Source organism: Aedes albopictus, chromosome 3 (genome assembly GCF_035046485.1).
Source record: "Aedes albopictus strain Foshan chromosome 3, AalbF5, whole genome shotgun sequence".
NCBI lineage: Eukaryota > Metazoa > Arthropoda > Insecta > Diptera > Culicidae > Aedes > Aedes albopictus.
Window position 1 is genome coordinate 381933774 of NC_085138.1, and position 24519 is coordinate 381958292.

The 24519-nt window shown below is 42.4% G+C and overlaps 5 protein-coding genes across 16 annotated transcripts in view; 3 read left to right on the plus strand and 2 right to left on the minus strand.

The window, feature by feature from the left end:
- Positions 1-23521, minus strand: part of LOC109411189 (liprin-beta-1) — a 141176-nt gene extending 117655 nt beyond the window's left edge. For 3 of the 12 annotated variants that reach the window (XM_019684668.3, XM_019684675.3, XM_019684667.3), the window contains exon 1: positions 23338-23505. The gene's annotated coding sequence lies outside the window, so the exon portion shown is untranslated. Of the gene's footprint in view, positions 1-23337 lie in introns of all 12 variants that reach the window. The other 9 variants (XM_019684676.3, XM_019684674.3, XM_029875285.2 and 6 more) reach the window with 7 other exon arrangements.
- LOC115268125 (uncharacterized) lies at positions 279-2768 on the plus strand. Its single transcript, XM_062858191.1, has one exon. The coding sequence runs from the start codon at positions 279-281 to the stop codon at positions 2766-2768; it is 2490 nt and encodes an 829-aa protein (XP_062714175.1).
- On the plus strand, positions 2833-3774 carry LOC134290959 (uncharacterized). Its single transcript, XM_062858192.1, has one exon. The coding sequence runs from the start codon at positions 2833-2835 to the stop codon at positions 3772-3774; it is 942 nt and encodes a 313-aa protein (XP_062714176.1).
- LOC134290960 (uncharacterized) lies at positions 4189-6107 on the plus strand. Its single transcript, XM_062858193.1, has 2 exons — positions 4189-4967; positions 5957-6107. Exons 1-2 carry the CDS (start codon positions 4189-4191, stop codon positions 6105-6107), a joined length of 930 nt encoding a protein of 309 aa, XP_062714177.1.
- LOC134290961 (uncharacterized) lies at positions 16699-17571 on the minus strand. The gene has a single exon (XM_062858194.1). It carries the CDS (start codon positions 17569-17571, stop codon positions 16699-16701), a length of 873 nt encoding a protein of 290 aa, XP_062714178.1.
- Positions 23522-24519: the final 998 nt, after the last annotated feature.

The window sequence follows — 24519 nt, forward strand, 5'->3', positions numbered from 1 at the left end:
CCAGCTAGATCGAAAGCTCTACGAGCGGTAGAGAAATTTTAAGCTCTGATAGAGACTTAATTGCATGCGACACTGTACTCATCAGTAGCATTCTGTGGAGAAAGTGTTTGAGTTTCTCCGGTTTGATAATTTTGGGATTTAAGATTGCTTGATTTCACAGAGATTTATAAATTCTGGTAGATTTAATCTGTCAACTGTCAATCGTTCGGTCGCTTGAGGTCCCGGGAGTGAGATGTGGTTGTGGTGATTCACAGTGCGTGATAAGTGCCTGCCTAACGATGACGGTGCCTGAGCTGAGACAACCTGTGAAGCAAGAACGACTTGCTTGGATATTGGAGAATATCGAGGAGTTCTTGTCGTTGTACCAGGCGGATCGAGACAAAAGTGCAGTGAATCTTCGATTAAAGAAACTGGATGAAGTGTATGATAAATACTGTGAAGTGAGAGTGAACATTGAAGTGATTACCGATGACTTGGACGTCGGTCAAGAAGTGGAAAATACCTCTGAGGATGGAGCCGTAGGACAAGCTGATATGGCCGAGGTTCGCCAACTAGAAAACGAAGAGATCTTCAAGGAATTCGAAAACAAGTACTTTCGATTGAAGCAGGCGCTACTTTCGAAGGTCAGTGTATCAACGGAAGTTGTTGAACGCCGAAGGGATGAGGTCCAGACTTACCAGTCATCGCGAACGAGATATCCTGAACTGAAGCTACCCACTTTCTCTGGGAGATTGTCGGAGTGGATGAACTTTCGGGACAACTTCAGATCACTGATACACGATAACAACCAACTCAGTGCGATCGATAAGTTCAACTACTTACGCACATCGCTGAAGGACGACGCTCTGTATCAGATCAACCAGATTCAGGTTACAGCTGCCAATTACGATCTTGCTTGGGGCATTCTGGAGTCAAAGTTCGAGAACCACAAGTTGATCGCGCAGGAGCATTTGAAGGCATTGTTCAATGTTGCTCCGATGAAGTCTGAGACTTTCCAAGGCCTGAATCATATCCTGATGACGTTTAAGATCAACCTTCAGCAGTTGGAGAAGTTGGGAGAAGATACTGCGCAGTGGAGCACGCTGCTAGCCTTCATGCTTTCCCAGAAGTTGGATGATGATACGCTTCGTCTGTGGGAAACTCACCACAGTTCGAAGAACATTCCGTCGTATACAGCGATGGTTGAGTTTCTCGAGAATCATTGTGCCATCCTACAATCAACGTCGGCACGGAAGACCAATGAGTTCAAGAAACCTTCGAAACCCCCATTTGTTCATGCTGCGATATCAACCAAAAATTGCACGGTTTGCAATGGAGGTCCACATTCCGTTGAGCAGTGTTCGAGTTTTGGCAGAATGAAGATCGTGGATAGGAAGGTGCTAGCCCGGAAGCTTGGATTGTGTCTGAACTGCTTACGTTCTGGACATTTCGTTGCGGACTGTTCGAGATCATCGTGTGGAAAGTGTGGTCAGCGGCACCACCATTTGCTGCATCCATACAGCAACCATGTAGGCCAAGGGCAGAACGTGAATCAGCCCTCCTCCCAGAGACACACGAAAGGACCTCAAGCCGCGAACTCTCAATCTCTGCAATCCAATCAAGCCCAAAACCGGAACAATTCTCGACACTCACAGACTACACCAACTCCAAGTACATCCTCGCAAAATGCATGCTTACCACCTCCCACCAATCCTTCTACTGTACACCACACTGCTACACCATCAAAAACACACCACCATTCAAACACTGCCTTATTATCGACTGCAATTGTGAAGCTCGGTGATCACCATGGAAACACCGTACTTGCACGCGCTTTGCTGGATAATGGTTCTCAAGTCTGTCTGATGACTGAGAATCTCGCTCAACGGTTGAGCTTCCGAAGGATTCGGGAGAACATGCCGGTGAACGGAGTTGGTGGTTCATGTTCAGTTGCTAAACAAGCTGTATTAGCAATAGTTCTGTCATGCAACTCGTCGTACGTGACAGGGGAAGTCAAATTCCTGGTTCTACCGAAGATTACTACAAGTCTACCGCAGCAATACATCGATACGTCATCGTGGAATCTGCCATCAGGAGTATGCCTAGCGGATCCCGGCTTCAATGAATCTGGTTCGATCGATGTGATACTGGGAGTAGCTGTCTTCTACGAGTTGCTACTATGTGAGCAGCTGAAACTCTCCAGGTCAGGTCCGATTCTCCACAACACGGAACTAGGATGGATCGTCGCTGGAGAGCTACCGGAAACAGCTATCGTGAGCTACAGTGCAGTAACTTCATCGTCGGTAACAACGACAGAGGTGTTTGAGGAGCTGACAAAGTTTTGGGAATTGGAAGCTTGCAACACGAAGAGCTGTCTGTCCATCGAGGAGTCTGCCTGCGAAACCATCTTCGAGGAGACAACCACCAGAGATCTGGATGGGAAGTTCCGAGTGCAGCTACCAAAGAAGAAACACATGCTGGACAAATTAGGAAACTCAAAAGCAATAGCTAGGAAACGCTATTTGTCAATGGAGAAGCGACTAGATGCCAACCCAGAACTAAAGACCATGTATAAGGCATTTATGCATGAGTATCTTCAGATGGGACATATGAAGGAGATAAAGGCGGAAGAGGAAGAATCAGGTCTAGAGTACTACATTCCTCATCACGCTGTCCTGAAGCCGGACAGCACGACAACTAAGCTAAGAGTTGTTTTCGATGCATCCTGTCCAACGGATACGTGTGTCCCTCAACGATGTTCTGATGGTTGGGCCTGTTGTTTAGGATGATCTGTGGAGCATCCAACTACGTTTTCGACTGTTTAGGTATGCTGTTATAGGAGATGCAGAGAAAATGTATCGAATGGTATGGCAGCAAGCGTCAGACCAACTTCTCCATAAGATATTCTGGAGAGATTCTTCAGAGGAGCCACTGCGGACGTACAAGCTTACTGCCGTTACGTATGGTACATCATCTGCACCATACCTCGCTACTCGCTGTTTGAATCGATGTGCCGAAGAAGGGGCAGAACGTTATCCAGTTGCTGCAACGATAGTCAAGAAGACCTTTTACGTGGATGATATGCTAGCGGGTTTCCACAGTGTTGAAGAAGGGAAACTTGTTTGCAAGGACGTCCGAGAACTTCTGCAAGGATCAGGTTTCAATCTGAGGAAGTGGAACAGCAATGATCCGGAAATCTTGTCGGAAATCCCTTCTCAATTACGTGATGATCGTGAAGTTCTTGATCTGGATGAGAAGGCGACGGTGAAGACGTTGGGTCTAACTTGGGAGCCAGCTACGGATACGTTGCGGATCAAGGTTCCCAACTGGAAGCCTGAAGGGCCAGTAACGCATCGAATCGTTCTCTCAGAGATCGCACGGCTTTTCGATCCATATGGACTAGTGGGTCCAGTAATAGTTCAAGGAAAGCTATTTCTGCAAGAACTTTGGCAAGCAAAGTACTCCTGGGATGAGCTTTTAAGTGGCGACCTCCAGTCACGATGGCTTGAGTTCAGGAGAAACCTCAGCGAGCTTGATGCAATCTCTGTACCCAGGTGGATTGCATTCGGAAAAGACGTGACCTCTTGCGAAATCCACGGATTCAGTGACGCTAGCGACAAGGCCTACGGAGCAACAGTCTACCTACGATGTGTGAACCTGGACGGAGAAATAACGGTGAACCTGTTGATGGCCAAATCAAAGGTTGCGCCGTTGGAAGATCTCAGCCGAAGAAAGAAGAAGCAATCTACGCCTCGTCTAGAGTTGTCTGGCGCACTGTTGCTCGCTCATCTCTAGCAATCCGTTATTAGCAGTTTGGAGCTTTCAGTAGCGTCTTTCTTTTGGACGGATTCGACAATTGTTAAATGCTGGATTTTTTTTTTTTTTTTTTTTAGTAGAAACACGGTTTATTTTAATTATAGTAGACTGTATTAACACATGACCGACGTAGGATCCAACGATCGCTACCGATACCGTCGATGGTAGAAATTCAAAACTATATTACATTATCTCCTGTTGGAGATGCTGCGAGAGCACATCTTCCAAACCTTGCCGGCTATTTCTCTCGTGCAGCCTATTGACTACAACAGATGCGGTCACTCAATATGCCGATCTATCTTGTGCCACAGTGGCGCGTAAAATTCAAATCATAGTAATATCTAACATGCGACGAAATGTTTTCGAGCAAAGCCACGTAGCCATGAGCAATTGATGGGAAATCTACCACTGGAGCGAGTATCGCGAGCCCCTGCCTTCCAGCGTGTGGGCATCGACTATTGTGGCCCTTTCGAGTTGCAACCAGCCACCCGAAAAGGAGCACCGGTGAAGTGTTATCTTTGCCTGTTTGTGTGCTTGGTCTGCAAAGCAGTTCATGTTGAAGTTGTGATGGATCTCACAAGCGAAGCTTTCCTTGCCGCTCTAAGGCGATTTGTCGCAAGGCGTGGACGGCCTGAGATGATTCTGTGCGACAACGCCTCCAACTTTGTCGGAGCCCGACGAGAGTTGAACGAGTTGCATAGACTATTTCAACAACAGCAATTCCAGGAACGAGTTTCAACAAGTGCAATGCGAGACTTGATAGAGTTCAAGTTTATCCCAGCGAGATCCCCGAACTTTGGCGGCCTATGGGAGGCCGCAGTCAAATCGCTGAAAGGGCATATGCGGAGAGTAGTCGGTAACAGAACGTTGAAACTGGACGAGATGCACACTGTCGTGACGCAGATTGAAGCTTGCTTCAACTCAAGGCCGTTAACACCGTTGAGCAACGATCCGCGTGACTTGGAAGTTCTAACGCCTGGGTACTTCTTAATTCAGCGTCCTCTCACCGCTATACCTGAGCCAAGCCTCAGCGAGGTACCGGAGGGAAGACTTAGCAGATGGCAACGTGTCCAAAGCTACAGCCAGCAGATTTGGAAGGTTGGGAAGAGTAACGGAGATTCATCCCGGTCCAGACGGAAATACGAGAGTTGTCACCGTCCGCACGAAGGATGGTTCGTATCGTCGAGCCATTTCGAAGATTTGTATTCTACCTATGCAAGATACCAGCGCAGTTGCCGAAGAACAGTGAAACCTGTTCAACAATAAGTATTATCGCCCCCGTCGGGGCACTTTGGCATCTTGCGGTGTACTTCCGCCGCTTTCGCCAGGGGGCTACCCCTAAGTTATGTATTTCATCTGTATGTATCCAGCAACCCACTGATTGGCTCTCCTTCGACAGCAATATCCCGTTCTACGTATTCCTGGACATCCTGTTCATCCGACTACAATGAAATAAAGTGATCATCGCCCCCATTGAGGGCAACCGTTGGCAACTTCGTGGCAATCTGGCCACAACTGCCGAGGGGGGCGACGTTTAAGTTATGTTTAGCACAATTGAATTTGTATTCCGGATCCAAACGCGTTATCATTCTTTGGCAGATTTGGATCCACCACTCATCGTTTTCGTCCATCAATATGATCAAGGAAGATCAGCTCAGCTAAGTTTGGCTCCATATGGGGCAAAGTTGGCGGTTTACGACGGCACAAGTCGTTTATGCCAGGGGCCGCTATTCAAGTTATGTTAGACTAAGTCAGAATCAATTCGGAAGCCAATCGATTTTCCTTCCATCAGGATCAACCCACGGACTCAACGATCATCGCTCATCTAGTATGTGTTCTCCCACGGATTTCAACAACTACAGCTAAGTATGGCCCCAGTAGGGGCACTATTGGCATCAGGCGGCGCTCTTGCCGCACACGCCAGGGGCCGCCCTCAAAGTTACGTTTTTCAAGCCTAAAAGATTGTTCGGAGCCCAATCAGTCTTTCTCTGCGACAGACATCTTCTACGTTGACTTCAAGCTCAGCATGATGGCCACTTCTCCGTAGCTTTTACGCCCCCATAGGGGCACATTTTGGCACGAATGGACACCTGTTCCGTTATCGCCAGGGGGCGACAGATAAGTTATGTCCCTCCAATTTTCAATTCATTCCGGAATCAAGCCGTGTCATTCTTCAACAGCGTTCGGGTACGACCGGTACGACTGAGAAGCAGCATCAGGGTCTGGCGACATCATCGGAAGGCATCGAACGAGGATCAGTCAGTCGTAGACAATCTGGTGAATGGGCAAGAATCGTCTACAGCGTACAATAGGAGGTCAGATCGGGAACCATACGACGGTGGCAGGAGCTTGATGATCTGGAGAAGATCCGGCTTGTCTTGTATATAAGTTGTTAGTTTAAGATATGTTTGAATTTTGAATTGAGTGAACTCAAGGGGGCCGGTATGTTAGATATATTAGATACGATTATTCCTTTCCGCGCCACTGTGCCAAGAGATAGACCGGTCTCTGAGTGACCGCATCTCTAAAGTACATGCAGCAGATAAGAGCAGAAGATGATGATGTGCTCTCGTAGCATCTCCACCAGGAGAAATTGTAATACAATTTAGTTGAATTTCTACCATCGACGGTATCGGTAGCGATCGTTGGATCCTACGTCGGTCATGTGTTAATACAGTCCACTATAATTAAAATAAGCCGTGTTTCTACTAATTGAAATTAGTGCGTTAATAAAATTAATTCTCTTCGTGATCGTATCACAAGTAGTCGTCGCGTGTGTTATCCGAGTTCTTATTCGCGGGTGCTTTCGCTGAAGTGCGAACCGGGAGATTTCCCACAGGGAACTTACGGATTTTCGGCAGTTTTGTTCTCTTCGTCATGTTTTTTTTATAAACCTGTTGATCTCAGAGTTGGCCTCAAATCCTTCCCAACCAAGCGAGTTATCTGCCCAAATTTCAGGAAAATTAACTCACAAAAACCCCCATGACGAAAAGAACAAACCTGCCGATAATACCCTTTGTCACCCTATATACTTTTGTGTTAACATATCGAAATTGTGCTCTGGGATCAGTCATTCCAAGAATTGTGTCATTCTTGAAAGCGTCGATTCGGGTACGGGAACCAGTGCATAAAAAGGAATTTCAACATATCTAGATTCAATTACTTAGCTTATTTCAGAAACTGAGTCTGAAAGTATAATATATGAACAATTTGAGCGGCTATACCAGTTCTATAAGAATGTCACGGAAAAACTGACTACTTTCGAAAAATGCAATTTTATATTTATCATAAATATCAATAGGTATTTTTCGAAGAGACATTGACCTCAAATATTAAACTGAGAGCCGTTTCTCCTTGACTATGTTGTAGAACTAGTCTAGCAGCACAAGTTTTTCGTATACCATATTTTGAGGTTCAGCTTCTGTAATGAACTACAGGGGATACTCAAAATAACTGGGACAGGTAAAATGTTCACTATTTAAAAAATGTTCAACTCAAATTTTCACTGTAAGTTTATCAACTAGTTGGTTATCAGTGGTCAAAATTAGGAAAAGATCGGGCAATTCTACACGAAGTTATAAAGGTTCTAGAAAAAGGTATAACTATCCGATAGCCAACTTTGAGCTGTTATATCTCCGGATTCAATGAACCGAATGTAATGGAATTTTGATCATTTATGACAAATATAATGAGCAATTAAAAACTTTTGACTAAACTTAAAATTCTTTACACGAAAGAAAATTATTACGATTAGATTATTTTTCTTATATAACACCAATTTATCCGAAACTTCATCATCGTTTCAAAATTCGTGATAGTAATTATAGTTAATTTAAATTCCCTCGAATTGAATTGAATATATTTATGTTTCAAAGAAGAGCAACCAAATAGCCAGCATTAAATTGAAAAAGTAATGGGATGCATATGAAAAATAGATACATTTACTGAAAAAACTTAGCATGAATGAAATCGCCATAACTTTTTTTTCTTATTAATAATTTCAAATTAAGTCAACTGTATTTCAAAGTTCATTATATTAGTCATAAATGATCAAAATTTCATTGCATTCGGTTCATTGAATCTGGAGATATAACAGCTCAAAGTTGGCCATCGGATAATTATTCCTTTTCCTAAAATCTTTATAACTTCGTGTAGAATGGTCCGATCTTTTCCAAATTTAAACCACCGATACACAACTAGTTGATGAACTTACAGAAAAAATTTGAGAATATTTGATGCCCTTTTCGAAAAGTTACAGCGAGTTGAACATTTTTTGAAAAGTGAAAATTTTACCTGTCCCAGTTATTTTGAGTATCACCTGTATATAGTGTGACTATCACACCGAGGACCTGGGATCAATTACAACTCAAAATGAGAGTTCTTTCTTATTATTTCAATAAAATTGGGTTCTTTATGAGTATTCATATAACTTCATAATCGGAATCTCCGCACAAAAAATAGTCGAAATCCAAAATTGCATCATTTTTGGTACCCGAGAACTATTTTAAAAATGCGTTTAAAGTTTGTATGGGGAATTTGTTTTGTTCGGGGCGAACTGTTATTTTATCAATTATCCACGGAATTAAAATTGTTTTGATTATTTTACTATCAAAACAAGGTATTGTAACGCAATAAAATAACGTTATACTCATAAAAATAAGCTCCTTCGAAGAGGCTATAGAAACATTCAATATTTTATTCACTAATCAACCCAATTCCTAGAATTGTTCTCAGTGCAACAGGTGGTGAACTTCCTAAAATCATTTTTTTTATAACTGCGAACTGCGAGCCGCGTGAATTAAACTGAAGCCCATTGAACAATTTTTATAATTATGCCAATAAAAGTTTGAAAAGGAAAGAATAAGTCCAAATACACCAGTTAACAAAATAAATTGAAAGTCGTGAACTTCAATCGACGACAAAAAATGTTGATGCATAATTACGTGCCAACTTTGAGATCGAAAATCGTGATTCAAAAAAAATTAGTAGAACAATTTTCGAGTTTTACCAGAAATTCCAAAATTTTAAAAATAAGAAATTTACTAAAATTCAAATATTTTGCGTTGCAGTTAAACATTTTTAAATCCTTTCGCAGGAATAGAAAGCTGAACATAATATGTTTTGATCATCTGAGCACAACTTTTTCGCCAGACTTATGGAAATTGAGATATTGGTAAGTGTATGGGACAATTTCCTTGAATTTTAGCAAATTTTTAATAAATAATGAAGATTAGTTTTTCTCTGGGTTAAAAAATGCTGTAAACTAGAGTAATCAAAAATGAATTTCAAATTGATTAACAATTTCACAATATGTTTTGAAAGAATAATTCGAAAATATTCAGAACTATAATAAATCTGAAAGCTTAGACATTTCTAAAAACATCGATTTCAAAACAGCTCTTTTCAATATATCTTTCTATGGTGTTGTTAAAAGATAACGTTTTCTCCAAAACAACACATTAAGCATACATTTTACAGAGTGTGTTCTTTGCACTCTAGATTCATGTAGTATATGTCAGGAATAATTCGTTTAATTTCATTAATAAAAAAAACATTGAAATTTTCGATTTACCCCAGTCGACATTCAATCAGAAATTCCATAACGTTTTCGTAATTTTCATTATACCGATTCTGAAAGAGTGTTTTGGAAACCTTTCAGAAGTTTGTTTAGAATATTCAACACTTAATTCATTATAAAAAGAAAATCGGGTTAAGTACTCCAATCTAACAATGACAGCTTATTCAGCCAAAATTTCAAAAATCATTAAGAGCGGTTTATTCATCTATTATACAGCAATAATGATTGTTCGGCTGTTCCTTTTAATTCCACTAAGAATTTGCATCCTTTGACAGACACGTATTTATACCTCAACAATATGAAAAGCCACCCCAACTATCAATCACTCATTTTACAAGCACCTTTACGACGAATTGATTCAACATTATGCTGAATAACATTTGGATAATTTTCAGGCGCAACCTTTGTTCGGGTTTTGTTTACACAAATTTAGAGAAGCTTTTAAGCATAGTGTTGTGTAACAACTGAACTGTTTGTTGTCGAACCGTTTTACACAACAATATGGTAAAGCTGTTATTCAGCTTTAGCAAATATGATAAAAAATTAAAAACATTCAATTTCCACGAGAGTTTATGATTGGAACTTAAGGCGAAACTAGAAGCATTTTCTCATTTTTTTGGTTTTAGATTTTTTATAAAATAACGAAGCAATATTTTCAAAATCGGTTTTCATACACATGTAGAGTATGGATCAAGGTATCTTCTGAATATTTCCATGGTGGAAAATGTTTTTCGTTTTTGCAGAAACCATTTTTTTGTGAATTTTTATTTAAAAATGGTTTCTGCAAAAACGAAAAACATTTTCAACCATGGAAAAATTCAGGAGATACCTTGATCCATACTCTACATGTGTATGAAAACCGATTTTGAAAATATTGCTTTAATTTATTAAAAATCTAACACCAAAAAGTGAGGAAATTGATCCAGTTTCTCCTTAATGCTGTGCACAAATATTGTTAAATAATAACTACACATAAATTTATCTAAATCCAGATTCGAACTCGAGACCCGTCGATTGCCAGCCGCATGCTTCCTATCTGCTCCAACCTAGAGATGATGAATTGCAGTGCTTAAATCAAAACATAAACTTCCCGTGGTTTAATAATGATCAGAATTTGACTCCTATTCAGCAGTGGTGAATTAGCACAACATTATGGTTAACGACTGAACAACAGATTTTAGCTGTTGTTCAGTTAAAAACACGTGTTTTTCATCATGTACTCTGAGTCGAAGTATGATGAATCGAAAGCGCTTATTTGACTTGAGAAAAACACATTATACAGATACATGTCCTAATTTTTACATGAACTTAACAAGAAGCAGAAAAAAGTCTTGTTAAGCTATGTTGTAAAGGAATTACTGCGAGTCGAATAAAAATTTTATTAAATGCTTGTAATGTGTTTTAAATTATCATTGTTAATACCAATACGAAAAGTTGAACATTGGCTACATTTTCAGTTGAAACAGCATTTGTACAGTAATATGTGTAGCATAATTTTAGTTCAGCTATAATTACTATTATTAAGCAACAATTCAGCATGCATGCTTGTTTGCGGCTGGCGATTGTTAGTTGGAACGAACTTCCATTGTCTTGATATGTTCCCTGCATCTAACCTCCAGAGACCGTTTTGTTTGACCAACGTAGACCTTATCGCAATGGGAGCAACTAATTTTTTAAACGCCAGCCTTGTGGGTGTTAACCGGATCCATTGTAGAGCCCAACGAAGTCTTCAACTCATTGTTTCTGCTATAAAATTGATCGCGAAATATCTGAGTGTAGAGCGTAAATTGATAGTCATATGTTGACCCTCGATGATACTCGATTCAAACATTCTGAAATAGGGGTAAGCATTGATAGTGAACCTCGATACCGCATCCTCTCCTTTTTGTCGATGATGGCTTGAATCGGCCTTTCCTTGTATGAGATGATTCTCGATGTTTCGAAAATATGATTCAGATGCTTATTTTCCTATTATCGCTATGAGGAAGAGTCTGTATTCGGTTAACCATGTGATCTCATGGTAGAAAGAATGATTCGACGAATAGGGCATGACACGCATGGTAAAGTAAAGTTCGAATTCAAATAATGCACTGTCTTCCCTCGTTACTAATAGATAAAAAATTGAAGTTTTCCATCCTTTTCTTGCTCATGAGTGAACCTGATATCCTTATGCACATTGCTTACGATCTCCAGATCCTTAGATAAAGTTTCCCATTTGATCACGCTGAAAATATCGTAGACGTACCTCCACCATTTCTGCGGAAGTAAACCTTGCTCCTTCAGCTTGGTTTCTCAATTTGACATGAAAAGATCGCATTAAAATGGAAATAGGGGATTTCCCATGGGGATATCTTTGGTCTGCCTGTAGAGTTTTCCACGGAATTGGAAGTAATTCTCATCCATACACAACCTAGCTAAACGTAAATAAGTCCTAACTTTTCCTTTCCAAGCTGCGTCACTTTTGGGGTAGTAATCAATCCTCGAGAAGATTGAGAGCATCCTTTACAGGGACGCTTGGGAATAGTACTGCAACGTCGAATACGTATCTGTCAAAGGATGCAAATTCTCAGTGGAATTTAAAGAATCAGTACTTAACACGATTTTTTTTTTACTCACAGGTATTCCACTAACACGCCCAGGTTCATCATCACCCTTAATTCGATTATAAAAGGAATTTCTTCCAAGAACTTGGCTGAAGTACATATTTTGAATTTCATTTTTTTTTATAGAAAACATAACTTCTACATTTTTTTTATATTTTTATACTGTTAATTTTTATTTCTATTTTAAACAGGCACTATTTGGGGTCTGTTAGAAATTCTTCCAGAGAACTTATCCGCAAATTATTTTAAGAGATTTTTATTTCAAAATTTGCAAGAGTGCTTGCTTTCTGGCAATGCTTTAAATAAATTCTAAATATACAAATTGGTCGGTATGATCAGGAAATGAATTGGAAATTTATTTAGAAAATTACTCAGAATTTTGCCAGAAATTCTTCAACAAATGTGTTTACTTTCAAATTAAACCTGAAAGTATATGACTAAAAGCTATAAATAAAATCCATGTTAATAAAAACAAAACTAATATAAACCTCCATTTATGCAGATTTATTCTGTTAGAAATCAAATCTCCCGTATCCTTTCGTGAAATTCAGTTCCTCTTTGAGTACAAATTCCTCAAGTTTTTCCTGAAATTTTGTTTAACCTTCCAGAACGCGCGCCATCAAGCAACCGAAACTGCAACGCGCTCGGGCTGTATACGACGAGCGAGATTTTCTGGTATGTTGTACTTTTTACAACAGCGCCTGAGGGGTTAAAATTATACTTAAAAGCTGTATATAACTTCTCAAAATATTCTATTGAGAATCTTTTCAGGCTTCAATTGCCAAATTTTCTTTTTTTGGCAATACATACATTCCTTCAAACATTTCCCAGAAAATGCAGGATTTCATGGATTGCCTTCAAGAATGCCTTCGGAAATTTAAAAAAAGATTCCTCACGGATTTTTTAAGGTTTTCTATAAAATGCCTCCTGGAATTTATCAGAGCTTTTTTTCTGGAATTCTTCCAGGGATTCCTTTCAAAATATCGCTTAAAAAATAATATCCAAATGGATTACTTTCTGATTTTCTTTTCAGAATCACTCCAGGCATCCCTCCCAAAATACTTGCAAATATTTCTCATGATGTCAGAACAAGTTTTTTTTTCTCGGGTTCTTTCCTGAGTCTTCCGAGCAGGGATGCCAGATGATTTTTTGAAAAATCTGTATCACTATCTTAAAAAATCTGTACCCCATTCAAAATTTGGGAGAAAAATCTGTATCCCATACAAAAATAAAATGGCTCCTCTAGTTCAAAAATCTGTATTACATATAAAACGAAATCTGTTTAGCGTACACTCAATTATTCGCGGGGTTTTCTCTAGCGAAAAGAGATGGTGTGAACCGATTGAGATGTAAGCTAATACTAATCATGTTCAGTTTATTAAAATTCAATCAGTGGTACATTGTCTGCTATTGTAAGTGTGGATGGTATGATTGGTACAATAGTGTGTTGTGTCGAGAGAAATTTGAGAGCTATTGCAGGTACTATTGATGATAGCTGTCGGTGTAGTGGAGGACCTTTCGGTCGTGGATGCAGCAGCCTGATCGGATGCTGTGGATGTCGCACCGATTGGAGATGCAACACAGTTGAAGCTGATGATGCTACAGTACTCCCCTCCTAGACTAGGTTTCCTTCTAGCGATAACGGAGTGGAATAACGACTCGTCGACCAGAACGAGTGACCCTAGTCGATGGAGTCGTAGCGGATGTTGTGGCTGCCGAATCTGGTGCACTCGGTGAATCCTGATCGTCCAGTGTGTAGGCGGGCTTCAGGCGGTCGACCGAAACGTTTACTGTCCGCCCCTTGATGCATACGCTGAAGAATTTTTCACCTCGGCTTACCACCTCGAAAGGTCCTTCGTAGGGAGGTGATAACGATGGCCGAATCGAGTCGTTGCGCACGAAGACGTTCTTGCACGATTGAAGGTCCTGGTGAACGAAGAAATTGCGGCTGCCGTGCCACGCTGTTTCTGTCGGGCGTAGATTGCTCATCGATTTTCGGAGGTTTGCAACAAATTCGGTTTCGTTTCGGCCCTTCGAACTTTCGACGAAAAACTCGGATGGTATTCGGAGGGTTGTTCCGTAAACCATCTCGGCCGGAGATGCCTTGATGTCTTCCTTGTAGGTTGTTCGCAGGCCAAGCAAGATCATCGGCAGATGTTCGCTCCAATGATCGGGATCGTGGCAAAGGATGGCTGATTTCAAGGTCCTGTGCCACCGTTCGATGATACCATTCGATTGGGGGTGGTATGCCGTCGTGCGTAGGTGGGCGGTTCCAAGCATGCGAGTCAGTTCGGAGAACAGCGAGGACTCGAATTGCCGTCCTTGGTCGGTCGTGACGTAGGCTGGGACACCAAACCGAGCAATCCACCCGGTGACTAGAACTTCAGCAATCGTTGGCGCAGTCATGTCCGGTATGGGAAACGCCTCAGGCCACCGAGAGAATCGATCAATGACCGTAAGGCAGTAGCGATGTCCTTTGCTTGGCGGAAAAGGTCCAACAATGTCGATGTTGATGTGGGAAAATCGACTGTCGGGCGCAGAGTAGCGGGACACTGGCGATTGCGTGTGGCGAGTCACCTTCGATCGCTGGCACTGGAGGCAGCTCCTGGCGAAAGCAATGCTATCCTTGCGGATGCTGGGCCAAACGAATCTCTCCGTCATCAATTTGGCCGTTGCACGCGTTCCAGGGTGCGACAGCTGATGGGTAGCTTGCAGAGCGACGTTACGGAACGGTTTCGTCACAAAAGGGCGAATGCGATCGCCTGAGCAATCACAAAGCAATTGCTTCGTGCTGCCTGGAACGGTAAAAAGCTTTAACTTTAAAGAGGTTTTTGATTTACCTTGCTGAATATCGCGAAGCTCGTCGTCGGTCTTCTGGTTATCAGCAAGCGCGTCGAAGTTGATCGAGGGTGCAGATTGGATGGCAGCGATGCGGGAGAGCAAGTCCGCCACGATGTTTTCCTTGCCGACTATGTGCCGGATATCCGTCGTAATTTGCCCAATGAAGTCCAACTGGCGAGCTTGTCTGAGCTTCTGACGAAAGGCGAAGATGATTGGCTTGTGGTCCGTATAGATGTGGCAGCTTCGTCCTTCCAGCATGAACTTGAAGTGCCGCACAGCGAGGTAGATGGCGGTCAGTTCACGGTCGTAGGTGCTGTAGCGAAGCTGGGCTTTGTCGAATTTCTTCGAGAAAAAACCCAAAGGTTGAGCTTGCCCATCGACGATTTGGTGCAACACTGCACCTGCAGCAATGTCCGAGGCGTCGACCCAGAGCGACAGTTCGGCGGATTTGGCGGGATGCGAAAGAAGCGTTGCTTGGGCGAGCTGCTGCTTGCACCGCTCGAAAGCTGTGCGGGTTTCATCACTCCAGGTCAATGGTGTACGATCGTTGCGCTTGTTGCCGGGGGTCATCGCCAGCAGCGGAATTTGAGCTTCGATCGCATTTGGGACGAATCTTCGGTAGAAGTTGATCATCGCCAGGAAGCTTTTCAACTCCTTCACTGTAGATGGTAGCTTGAAATTCTGGATGGCCTCCACACGATCAGGAAGCGGGCGAATCCCTTCAGCTGAGACGGAATGTCCCAGAAAATCCAGTGCTTCGCGGCCGAATTCGCATTTGGCAACGTTTATTGCCAGGTTGTGCTGCTTGAGCCTCTCAAACAGCTGACGAAGATGGTCCCGATGCTCTTCGGGCGATGACGAGGCGATGAACAGATCATCGATGTAGGGGAAAATAAAATCCAATCCACGAACGACTTCGTGAATGAGCCGTTGAAAGGTTTGGGCCGCATTCCTCAATCCAAACGTCATGAACGAAAACTCAAACAGCCCGAATGGCGTCGTGATGGCCGTTTTTGGAATGTCGTCGGGATGAATTGGCACCTGATGGAACGCCTTCTGCAAGTCAACTTTGGAAAAAATAGTTTTACCTTGCAAAATGGTCGTAAAGTCCTGCAGGTACGGCAGGGGGTATCGATCCGGAACGGTCTGGGCATTCAACGCACGATAGTCTCCACATGGTCGCCAGGAGCCGTCTGCCTTCTTCACCATATGGAGCGGGCTGGCCCAGTTGCTGCTGGACGGTCGGCAGATTCCTAGCTTCATTAGGTGCTCGAATTCAGTGCGCGCTGCTTCGAGTTTGTCCGGTGGGAGTCGTCGCGGTCTGGCATAGACGGGCTGACCGGTCGTCTCGATGCGATGCACAATCGAGGATTTGCTGATCGTACCCGGCGGGGCGAGCCGAGTGATACTAGGAAATTCTGCCAGTAGTTCAGCATACGGCGACACTGCACTAAAAGTCTTGATCGAGAACTCACTAGTACGCGCGAGGACACCGGCGGATTCGAGATTGGTGGTGTTATCGATCAGACGGTTTCGTTTTAAATCGATCAGTAAATCGAAATTGCAAATAAAGTCCGCACCAATTATTCCCGATGTCACATTCGCGATTAGAAATGTCCACAAAAACTCGCGGCGCAGTCCAAGGTTCACTTTAAGAAGCACTTCACCGTACACTTCAATTGACGTTCCGTTCGCGGCGAACAATTTCGTGGTCGTTGGTTTCACTTTTGCTGAATGCAATCCTTTCGGCACTACGGACACATCGGCACCAGTGTCGATCAAAAACTGCATAGCGGTGGTCGAGTCCGTAATTTTAAGGCGATAGATTGCGGCTGTGGTAGAAAGTTCGCCAATTTCCCCCACAGTATCAGCAGAGTGACGTCATTGCTGGTTCGATGAGGCCTGCTGGCTTGTAGAGCAGGGCTTTCGGCATCTTCGGGCATCGTTCCCGAATGTTCGATGGTACCAGCATGGGCCGGACGATGAGTCCCTCTCGCGGTTGGCACTTCGCTTTTCACCTCCACGAGAACGGGAACGGGAACGACCACGAACACTTTTCTGGATAGGCAGCATCTTTTCGAGCCGCCGCGAGAGCTCGGCGATTTCCCGTTTCAGATTCTGAATTGGATCAATGGCTGCAACTTCTGCGGGTTTTGTTGCCGCCATCGCTGCATTTTGCACGTTGCTGTCCAGGGCGTTGATCTTTCGCAGAACCATCGAATCTACAATGGCGTCGGCGATGGTGATTTTGTCCGCCGCGTCACCTCTCGATGCGATCACCGCTGCTTGGGCATGTGGAGGCAATCTGGTTGCCCAAAGATCGAGCAGCACCGCTTCTCCGAGGGAGCTTCCAGCTACGCGCTTCATCTCGTTGAAAAGCTGGCTTGGCTTGAGGTCCCCCAGAGGCATATCGGACAGCACACGTTGAAGGCGCCGCTGCTGGCTGTCGGCAAAGTACGCGATCAGCTTCGTCTTGATGTAGGCGTACTTATCGTTCGCTGGAGTGGCATCGACAATCGACCGCAGCTCGGTCAGCTTGTTTGGTGGAACCTGTGCCATCACGATATTGTACCGACGGGAATCGTGTTGGGCACCGATGCCTGACGCGGCGAACCAGAACTCGAGCGACATAAAATAGGTCTCGATATTCGTGTCGGCCATGCTGGGAGGATTGAGACGCGGCGCATTAATTGTTTCGACAGCCGGCTGGGCTATCGGGGGAATCACCCCACTGGCGCTAGATTTATCCTCCATCGTCGCACTTGCACTTAGTCGACCGAAAAAAACTACTTCGAATCGCGATTCGCGGTACCCGTGATCGAAAAAATTAGCGATTTGTGGTAATTAATCACGTCGGGGTCACCACTTTAGCGTACACTCAATTATTCGCGGGGTTTTCTCTAGCGAAAAGAGATGGTGTGAACCGATTGAGATGTAAGCTAATACTAATCATGTTCAGTTTATTAAAATTCAATCAGTGGTACATTGTCTGCTATTGTAAGTGTGGATGGTATGATTGGTACAATAGTGTGTTGTGTCGAGAGAAATTTGAGAGCTATTGCAGGTACTATTGATGATAGCTGTCGGTGTAGTGGAGGACCTTTCGGTCGTGGATGCAGCAGCCTGATCGGATGCTGTGGATGTCGCACCGATTGGAGATGCAACACAGTTGAAGCTGATGATGCTACATCTGTATGGAAGCTCAAAAATCTGTAGAATATAGATAAATCTGTATATATGGCATCTCTGCTTCCGAGGATTCCTTCCAAATTTCTTCTGAAATTTCTTCAGGTTTTTTTTCTTAGGATTAATTTCGTAAATCTTACAGGTATTGCTCCCGGAATGCTTACACAGGACTTCCAACATGGTTTTTTTTTCAGTCATTTATGCCACAATTCTTGCAGGAAGTCTTCCAAAAAATGTTTCGGAGTCATCACCGCACAAAACCTACCGCAATTTCTCTTGGATTTTTTAAGGGCTTCAAACTGAAGTTCTCCCAGAGATTCCACTCGAATGTTTTAAATCGATTCTTCCTAGGACTTCTTTCAGACTTCTTCCTGTGTGTTTACTTGATTTTTTGTAATGATTTCCTCTGAAATGCTTCTCATAATCTTTCTAGAGATTGATGCTTGATCTTTGATCATTATTCCTCTTCAAGTTTCTTTTTTTAAATTTCTTTCGAAGGTTCCTTCCGGATTTTTTCCAGCAATTTGAACCAGATCCTGGAATTCTTCCAGAGCAGAATTCTTTCAAGGATTCATCCCAGAATTTAACATAAATTAATTAAAGAATTCTCGATTCCTTAACGGATGTCTCATAAACAATTTTCCAGGACATCCTACTGAAATCCTCGCGTAATAAGTTACCAGATTCGAATGACAAAAAAGAAAACAATCTGATTGAAATCAAGATGGTCTGTGTTCGTTAGTATCAGAAATCGTTGTCATTTTGTTTTAGTTTTCTTCCCAGGGAATCCCCCTACTGATTCTATACCATTACCCGGAAAACCATTACCCGGAAAACCATTACCCAGAATGCCATTTACCGGAAAATCATTTACCGGAATGTACCATTTACCAGAAAACCGTTTACCGGAATGTACTATTTACCGGAAAAATATTTTTTCCTAAGTAACACACTTGTCAGAGAAGAGTCGCGGTGGCGCAGGGTTTTGTTGCGCAGAAGTCATTGTGACTTACTTAGCAAGTACGTATTTATATGTTAGAAATAAGTCACAATGACTTCTGCGCAACAAAACCCTGCGCTGCCGTGACTCTTCTGTGACAAGTGTGTTACTTGGGCCGTCTACACCTGTTGGTTTAAATGACCCCCATATGCAAACCCACGGGGTTCATTTTTAATTTGAACTTTTAGTTACTCTGTGGGCAACGAAAAACACATTAATGGTAATCATTTTTGTTGTTTTGTTTTGATTCTGTTTTTCGTTTTACCACGTTCCCAGAGCAAAACGATGTTTGAATAATTTTTAATTTGAACGATGTGCAGATAAGCGGGGGTCATATTAACAAAATCCACGAACGGAGAAAATCGAAGGGGCAGTTTGCTGTTTCCATAGCAACTCATACATTGAGAATTTCAGAAACGTGAAAAATCCTGGTATTTTTTCACAAATCATCCTCAAAAGTGAGTGATATAAGTAATCCCTAACGAAATTCAACGCCTCATGTGATTTTTTTTTCTGTTTACATATGTTACATACGGTGTTAGGCTGGAATTATTCAGATTAGATGCGGTCAAACCAACGGGGGTGGACGGTACATGTGTGTGCATGTTCAGAAAAAAATGTTTATGAGAACTTTGCCCCTACCATACTGTATACCATATGGTCTATATTAAGTCATGTACATAGTTTCTGCTTCTGAATGCCAATCCAGACAGAAGGTTTAATTCTTAGTTCAACCGAGGATCACTGCATCAGGTTTTTTTTTTCCTAGGTGATTATTATGACATTGATTGACTATTATTGACAATGATTGATTCAGATTATGCAATAATCTGAATAAAATTGAAGAAACAAATTATTATTAAGGCAAACAGTCATCAAGCTAGATCAAAGTAAACTGACCGAAAACAGGCATCGAAAGAACAGCCTATTGCTAGAAGAAGGGTAAATATCTAAGAGTGAAATTTATAGTATGTTATTTACACAATTCTGTTACAGGCTTAGTTGAAAGAACAACACAAGAAAAGGAAAAATATCAGACAAAGTTAATAGTTTCGCTAATCAAGTTTGCAACGATGCAACTAGATGCAATTAAAGAAGGGCAAAACTCCTACATAAAAAACAGTAATTACCAATAACCAGCATGGTAACCAAACAGCTCCATAACAGTGTAAGTCAAAAGAACAGCCCATTTTTCTAAAGAATGAATAACTCTAGATGGAATTTTTAGATTGGTCGCCAACCAATTATGTAACGTTACATCATTAGAAAGAACAGCCAATTAGTTGAAGAAGGGCAAATCTCATATACAGTAAACAATTCGATTACCAATAAACATCATAAATAAACCTGAATCGACGAAAAGGAAGAAAATGTCATATAGAAAAACTACAGTTTGCCAGCCTAAAAATGTTCATTCAGTCCAATCAAGTTTTTGTTCCATAATCTTGAAAAAATATTTAGCAAATAGTTTCAAAGCTTGATTTTCTTGAACTTGATGATTAGCTGATAAAATTAATCGAAATAAGAAACAAATTATCTGATCATGTTCAAAGACACCAAACATCGCCTAAGATCTTAGGTTTGCATAGGTCTTTCCGGGAAATGGAGCAATCTAAAAAATGGTTTTCTGAGAAATGCATTATTCCGGAACATGTCTTTCCGGGAAATAGTTTAGACCCGATGTAATGTTGATAATAACCTGTGAACTGTATGATCATAACAGTAAACCTAGCAAGAACAGCCTATGTTAAAAGAAGGGCAAATATCTGCTGGAAATATTAGCAATATAGCATATTGTTTATAAACTCGTTGATGAATTACATGTATGTACACTACATGACAGATCCGTCGGTTAACCAATTTAGTGCGGATCATAATTTGGCGAAACTAATGTTCAGCTAAATGACCGGGTCATGGTTTGAGTCAAAAGATGGCCGGTGCAAAAGGTATGGGTTCAAATGTATTGATACCGCTGTGCAATCTGGAAACAAGTTTCGGGAAAAAAAAATCCGGTAAATGGTTCATTCCGGTAAATGGTCTTTCCGGTAAATGGTCTTTCCGGTAAATGGTCCATTCCGGCTAATGGTTTTCCGGGTAATGTCGTAGAACCCCCCCTACTAGACTAAACAGCGAATAACTCGCCTTGCGTCTGGCGGAGGTGTTGGTCAGTTTACATTTCCTGCAAATTATCTCCGAAAAGAAAATATATTCCACCTGTATGCGGATTTTTCGGCTTTTACGATGTGAACCGTGAATTGCCTTCAATGCGCCATTTTTCCGTGGCAGAGTGATGATAAGATAGTGCTTGTTTGGCTGGGAAAGACACTAACCACCATTCAGTCATCATCATACCTGCCTAATCAAATCGGATGGCCTTGCGCGTGGGCGTGTGATTCAGGGTGTGGAAGCACGTGAATTCCAAACATGGCAAGATAAACTCCGGAATCAACTATACTGTTATTTGTGTTTGGCGGAGATAACGTGCGGCCGGCGCAGTGGTGATGTTGATACGGGGAATGGTGGTTTTGTGCAAATTTTATGGGCTATTCGAAAGGTGATTTAATTCGAATGGTATTCAGTGAGAGAATTTCTTTGAATTTTAAATTTGTAATCAGGCGCGCACTTTTTGATTGCTGATTGTAACAACGCTTCAGTATAAACCAAAACTGGTGAGTCAAAAGTTGTCTGGAGGCGTTGCATTGCATTGGATCCAATCCACTACCACTACACAAAGAGGTTTTCCTTCGAATTCGCTATTGACGAAACGAGGGCGTCGAATTTGCAGAGGAGGTTTTGTTATTACGGCGGTAGTTGGTGCTCGATTCATGTTCTGAGCGTCAGCAAGAGTCTCTGAATACTCTCATTTTGGCTTGGGGCGACATAGTTAAAGAATAGTTCCAACTGATATTATATCCGCATTAAGTAGCGTCTGATTCTGAACTTGATATCCTTCTACATTTATGAGTAGAGAAGAAGAATCATCAAAGGAACTTCAAAAACACGTTTGGTTACATAGTTCATATCAGTTCCAAGATTCTCACGCTGACCTTGGTGTCCAATCCACGCGAATTTAACTTTCATGCACCTAGTCACGACTTTAATTAACCGGCCCCAGATTGATTAACTTTCCACTGAGTCGGGCACGTGCCTTTCTTCGCTATTGCCCCATGCCACTTCCATTCGCAATCTTCATCCAACACCAAACACCTACAAATCTTCCCAGAAAACAAACGACTTTGAACGCCGTCGGCGTTCATCGAAATTGGTCCAGCTCCCACGACATTTTTTCTTCTTGAACTTAACGCCAACGATGGCGACGACAATCACTCTAAATGTCGTTCGTTCCAATTAAAAATCGAAACTCCGCTCTCGGCCACTACTATTTCACGTCAGACGTCCTATACACTGAGCTTGGATTTTAGATTTCAGTTTTTTTTTCGCCGACATGCAGCTGCTTATTCGCTTCCCCCCGATCAGGAAAAAAGGGGTTTAATTGAATTACTATTTGGAGCATGGAGCGCCAGCACCGTTCTCGTATGTCGTCATCATCACCATCATCATCATCATCATCATCATTCCACCATCGTCGCCGGTTGGATTAAAGCCAGAGCCAGAGGACCAATCGATTGATTTGTGGAATTCCGGACTCGGCTTCGTGAACAGCCGGTACCTGAATGCACTTTGGGGGTTGTTCACTAACTACCCAAATAACATTTTTATAACTAATCAGTTTTGTAGAGGTTTGAGAATCGTTATAAAACCAAATACCTTTTACTTTGGTTTTTTGACGGCTTTAAGAACCTTTTCTAATCTAATAGTCCAAAAATGTTACTTGGGTGTGTTGGCCATGTTTGAGGCATCTTAGATCTCACTTTTCTTGCAAAGATTTTTGAAGTCACAAAATTTTGGAAAAAATTTCAACACTGTCAGATCTTCGCAGTTTATAAACAACCCCTCATTGGTTTTCGCCCTTTTAAACACAGATTTTTTGCACTCGTCCTCATAAACTGTGTTCTGATTGATTGTTCTGCTCCTGCGAGGCGAAAGAAGTTTGATTTTTCCTCATCATTTCCCAACAATTTTTCATCGTTTTCCCAATCGTTTGCGCTTTCGATCACCGCGCGATGCTTCACTTCCCGGTTCTCGTTTTTTTTGCGCGTTAAATTGCATCGATTCCAATTAATTTCACTGACTTCAGTATTCCTCCACGACCCAGCTCGTGGTCATGAAATTCACATCCCCTGTCACTATTTACACACAATCATTCACTGTATTGACCATGCCCGCGGCCAGCCTTGTGTCGGCAAAACCCGCGATAAGAAACGCAAATTAACCTGTTTGTTTCTTCCGGAATGACGCCCGTCATGGTACCTTCGCAGTCGAATAACATGAATCGCGCGGGCGCGACGATCGATCCACAACGATGGTTCGTTTTCGGCGGTAGTTTTACCACTACTGAAAACCACCGGTACCGTTCCTAAATGTTGTGCCGTCACCGTCGTCACCACACAGAGTCAAGAAGTTTGCGCGAGTGGAGCGTCGCGTTTTGCTCGCTGTCGTCGTCGTCGTCGTCGTGAGCGTGTGGAGCACGATTCGCTGGCTGAGACGCGCATAATAGCGGCGTGCTGCGCTGCGCGCCGCGGACGATTCGTGCTAAGTTGCTTAATACAGTCGCGCACGATTCGGAGAGAATGGGAGAGAATCAAGATTTGGCTTGGAAGCATGGCTTGCTCTTGAGGAGAATGGAAAACGGAGTGGAGATATTTTCTACTAACCTAGGGATGCTTGAAATTTTTCACTACATACATAATAATATATTATATTTATTTATTCAACATCATAATTAAGATAAGGCCCAATCAATAATATTTCGTCAAAAAACTAGATTTGCGGTTGCCGATCTCCATTCTCGGTCACGCCCAATGCTCTCCAGATCACGATCCATCTGGTCCGCCCATCGTGCTCTTTGCATTCCACACCTTCTTGTGCCAACCGGATCAATGACGAACAGTTTGCATCAGGTATCATAAGGCCGGCTCCAGAGGCACGTTATCCTCCATTTAGGACATTTGTGCCTATGGAAAATCATCTACCTGAAGGAAAAGGAAGGAAATAAGGATAAGGATGGGGATAAGGGCAGGTAGGAAAAAATACCCTGGAAGAGAGTACTAAGGCATAAGCGTACCACAAAGGGTCCAAACAGCGCCCTGAAAAAGGCACTGTAATAACGCATAAAGCGAAAGAGAGCCTATATCGCTTGACCACAGCGGGTTAAGAACAACAGAATATCCCGAAGATTCAGGTTTCTGAAGTCAGTTTCACTTAATAAGTGTTCACCGAATACTCGGAAACGCAGTTGCACAAAAACTGAACAGTTACATGTCAAATGATACGAAGTTCCATAATCGGATTCACAGCTATCACAGGCAAATGAATCAGCTTGCTGAATATTCGCCATGGGATAACTGAGTCGGCAGTGGCCAGTCAATGATTTGACCAGAACGCTGCAATTCTGA

Excerpts from the sequence above, each read along its gene's own strand:
- LOC115268125 (XM_062858191.1), top strand. The coding sequence starts at position 279 with ATGACGGTGCCTGAGCTGAGACAACCTGTGAAGCAAGAACGACTTGCT.
- LOC134290959 (XM_062858192.1), top strand. The coding sequence starts at position 2,833 with ATGTATCGAATGGTATGGCAGCAAGCGTCAGACCAACTTCTCCATAAG.
- LOC134290960 (XM_062858193.1), top strand. The coding sequence starts at position 4,189 with ATGGGAAATCTACCACTGGAGCGAGTATCGCGAGCCCCTGCCTTCCAG. Across the intron at positions 4,968-5,956 it reads CACCGTCCGCACGAAGGATG|CCGTGTCATTCTTCAACAGC; the intron begins GTTCGTATCGTC and ends TCCGGAATCAAG.
- LOC134290961 (XM_062858194.1), bottom strand. The coding sequence starts at position 17,571 with ATGGAGGATAAATCTAGCGCCAGTGGGGTGATTCCCCCGATAGCCCAG.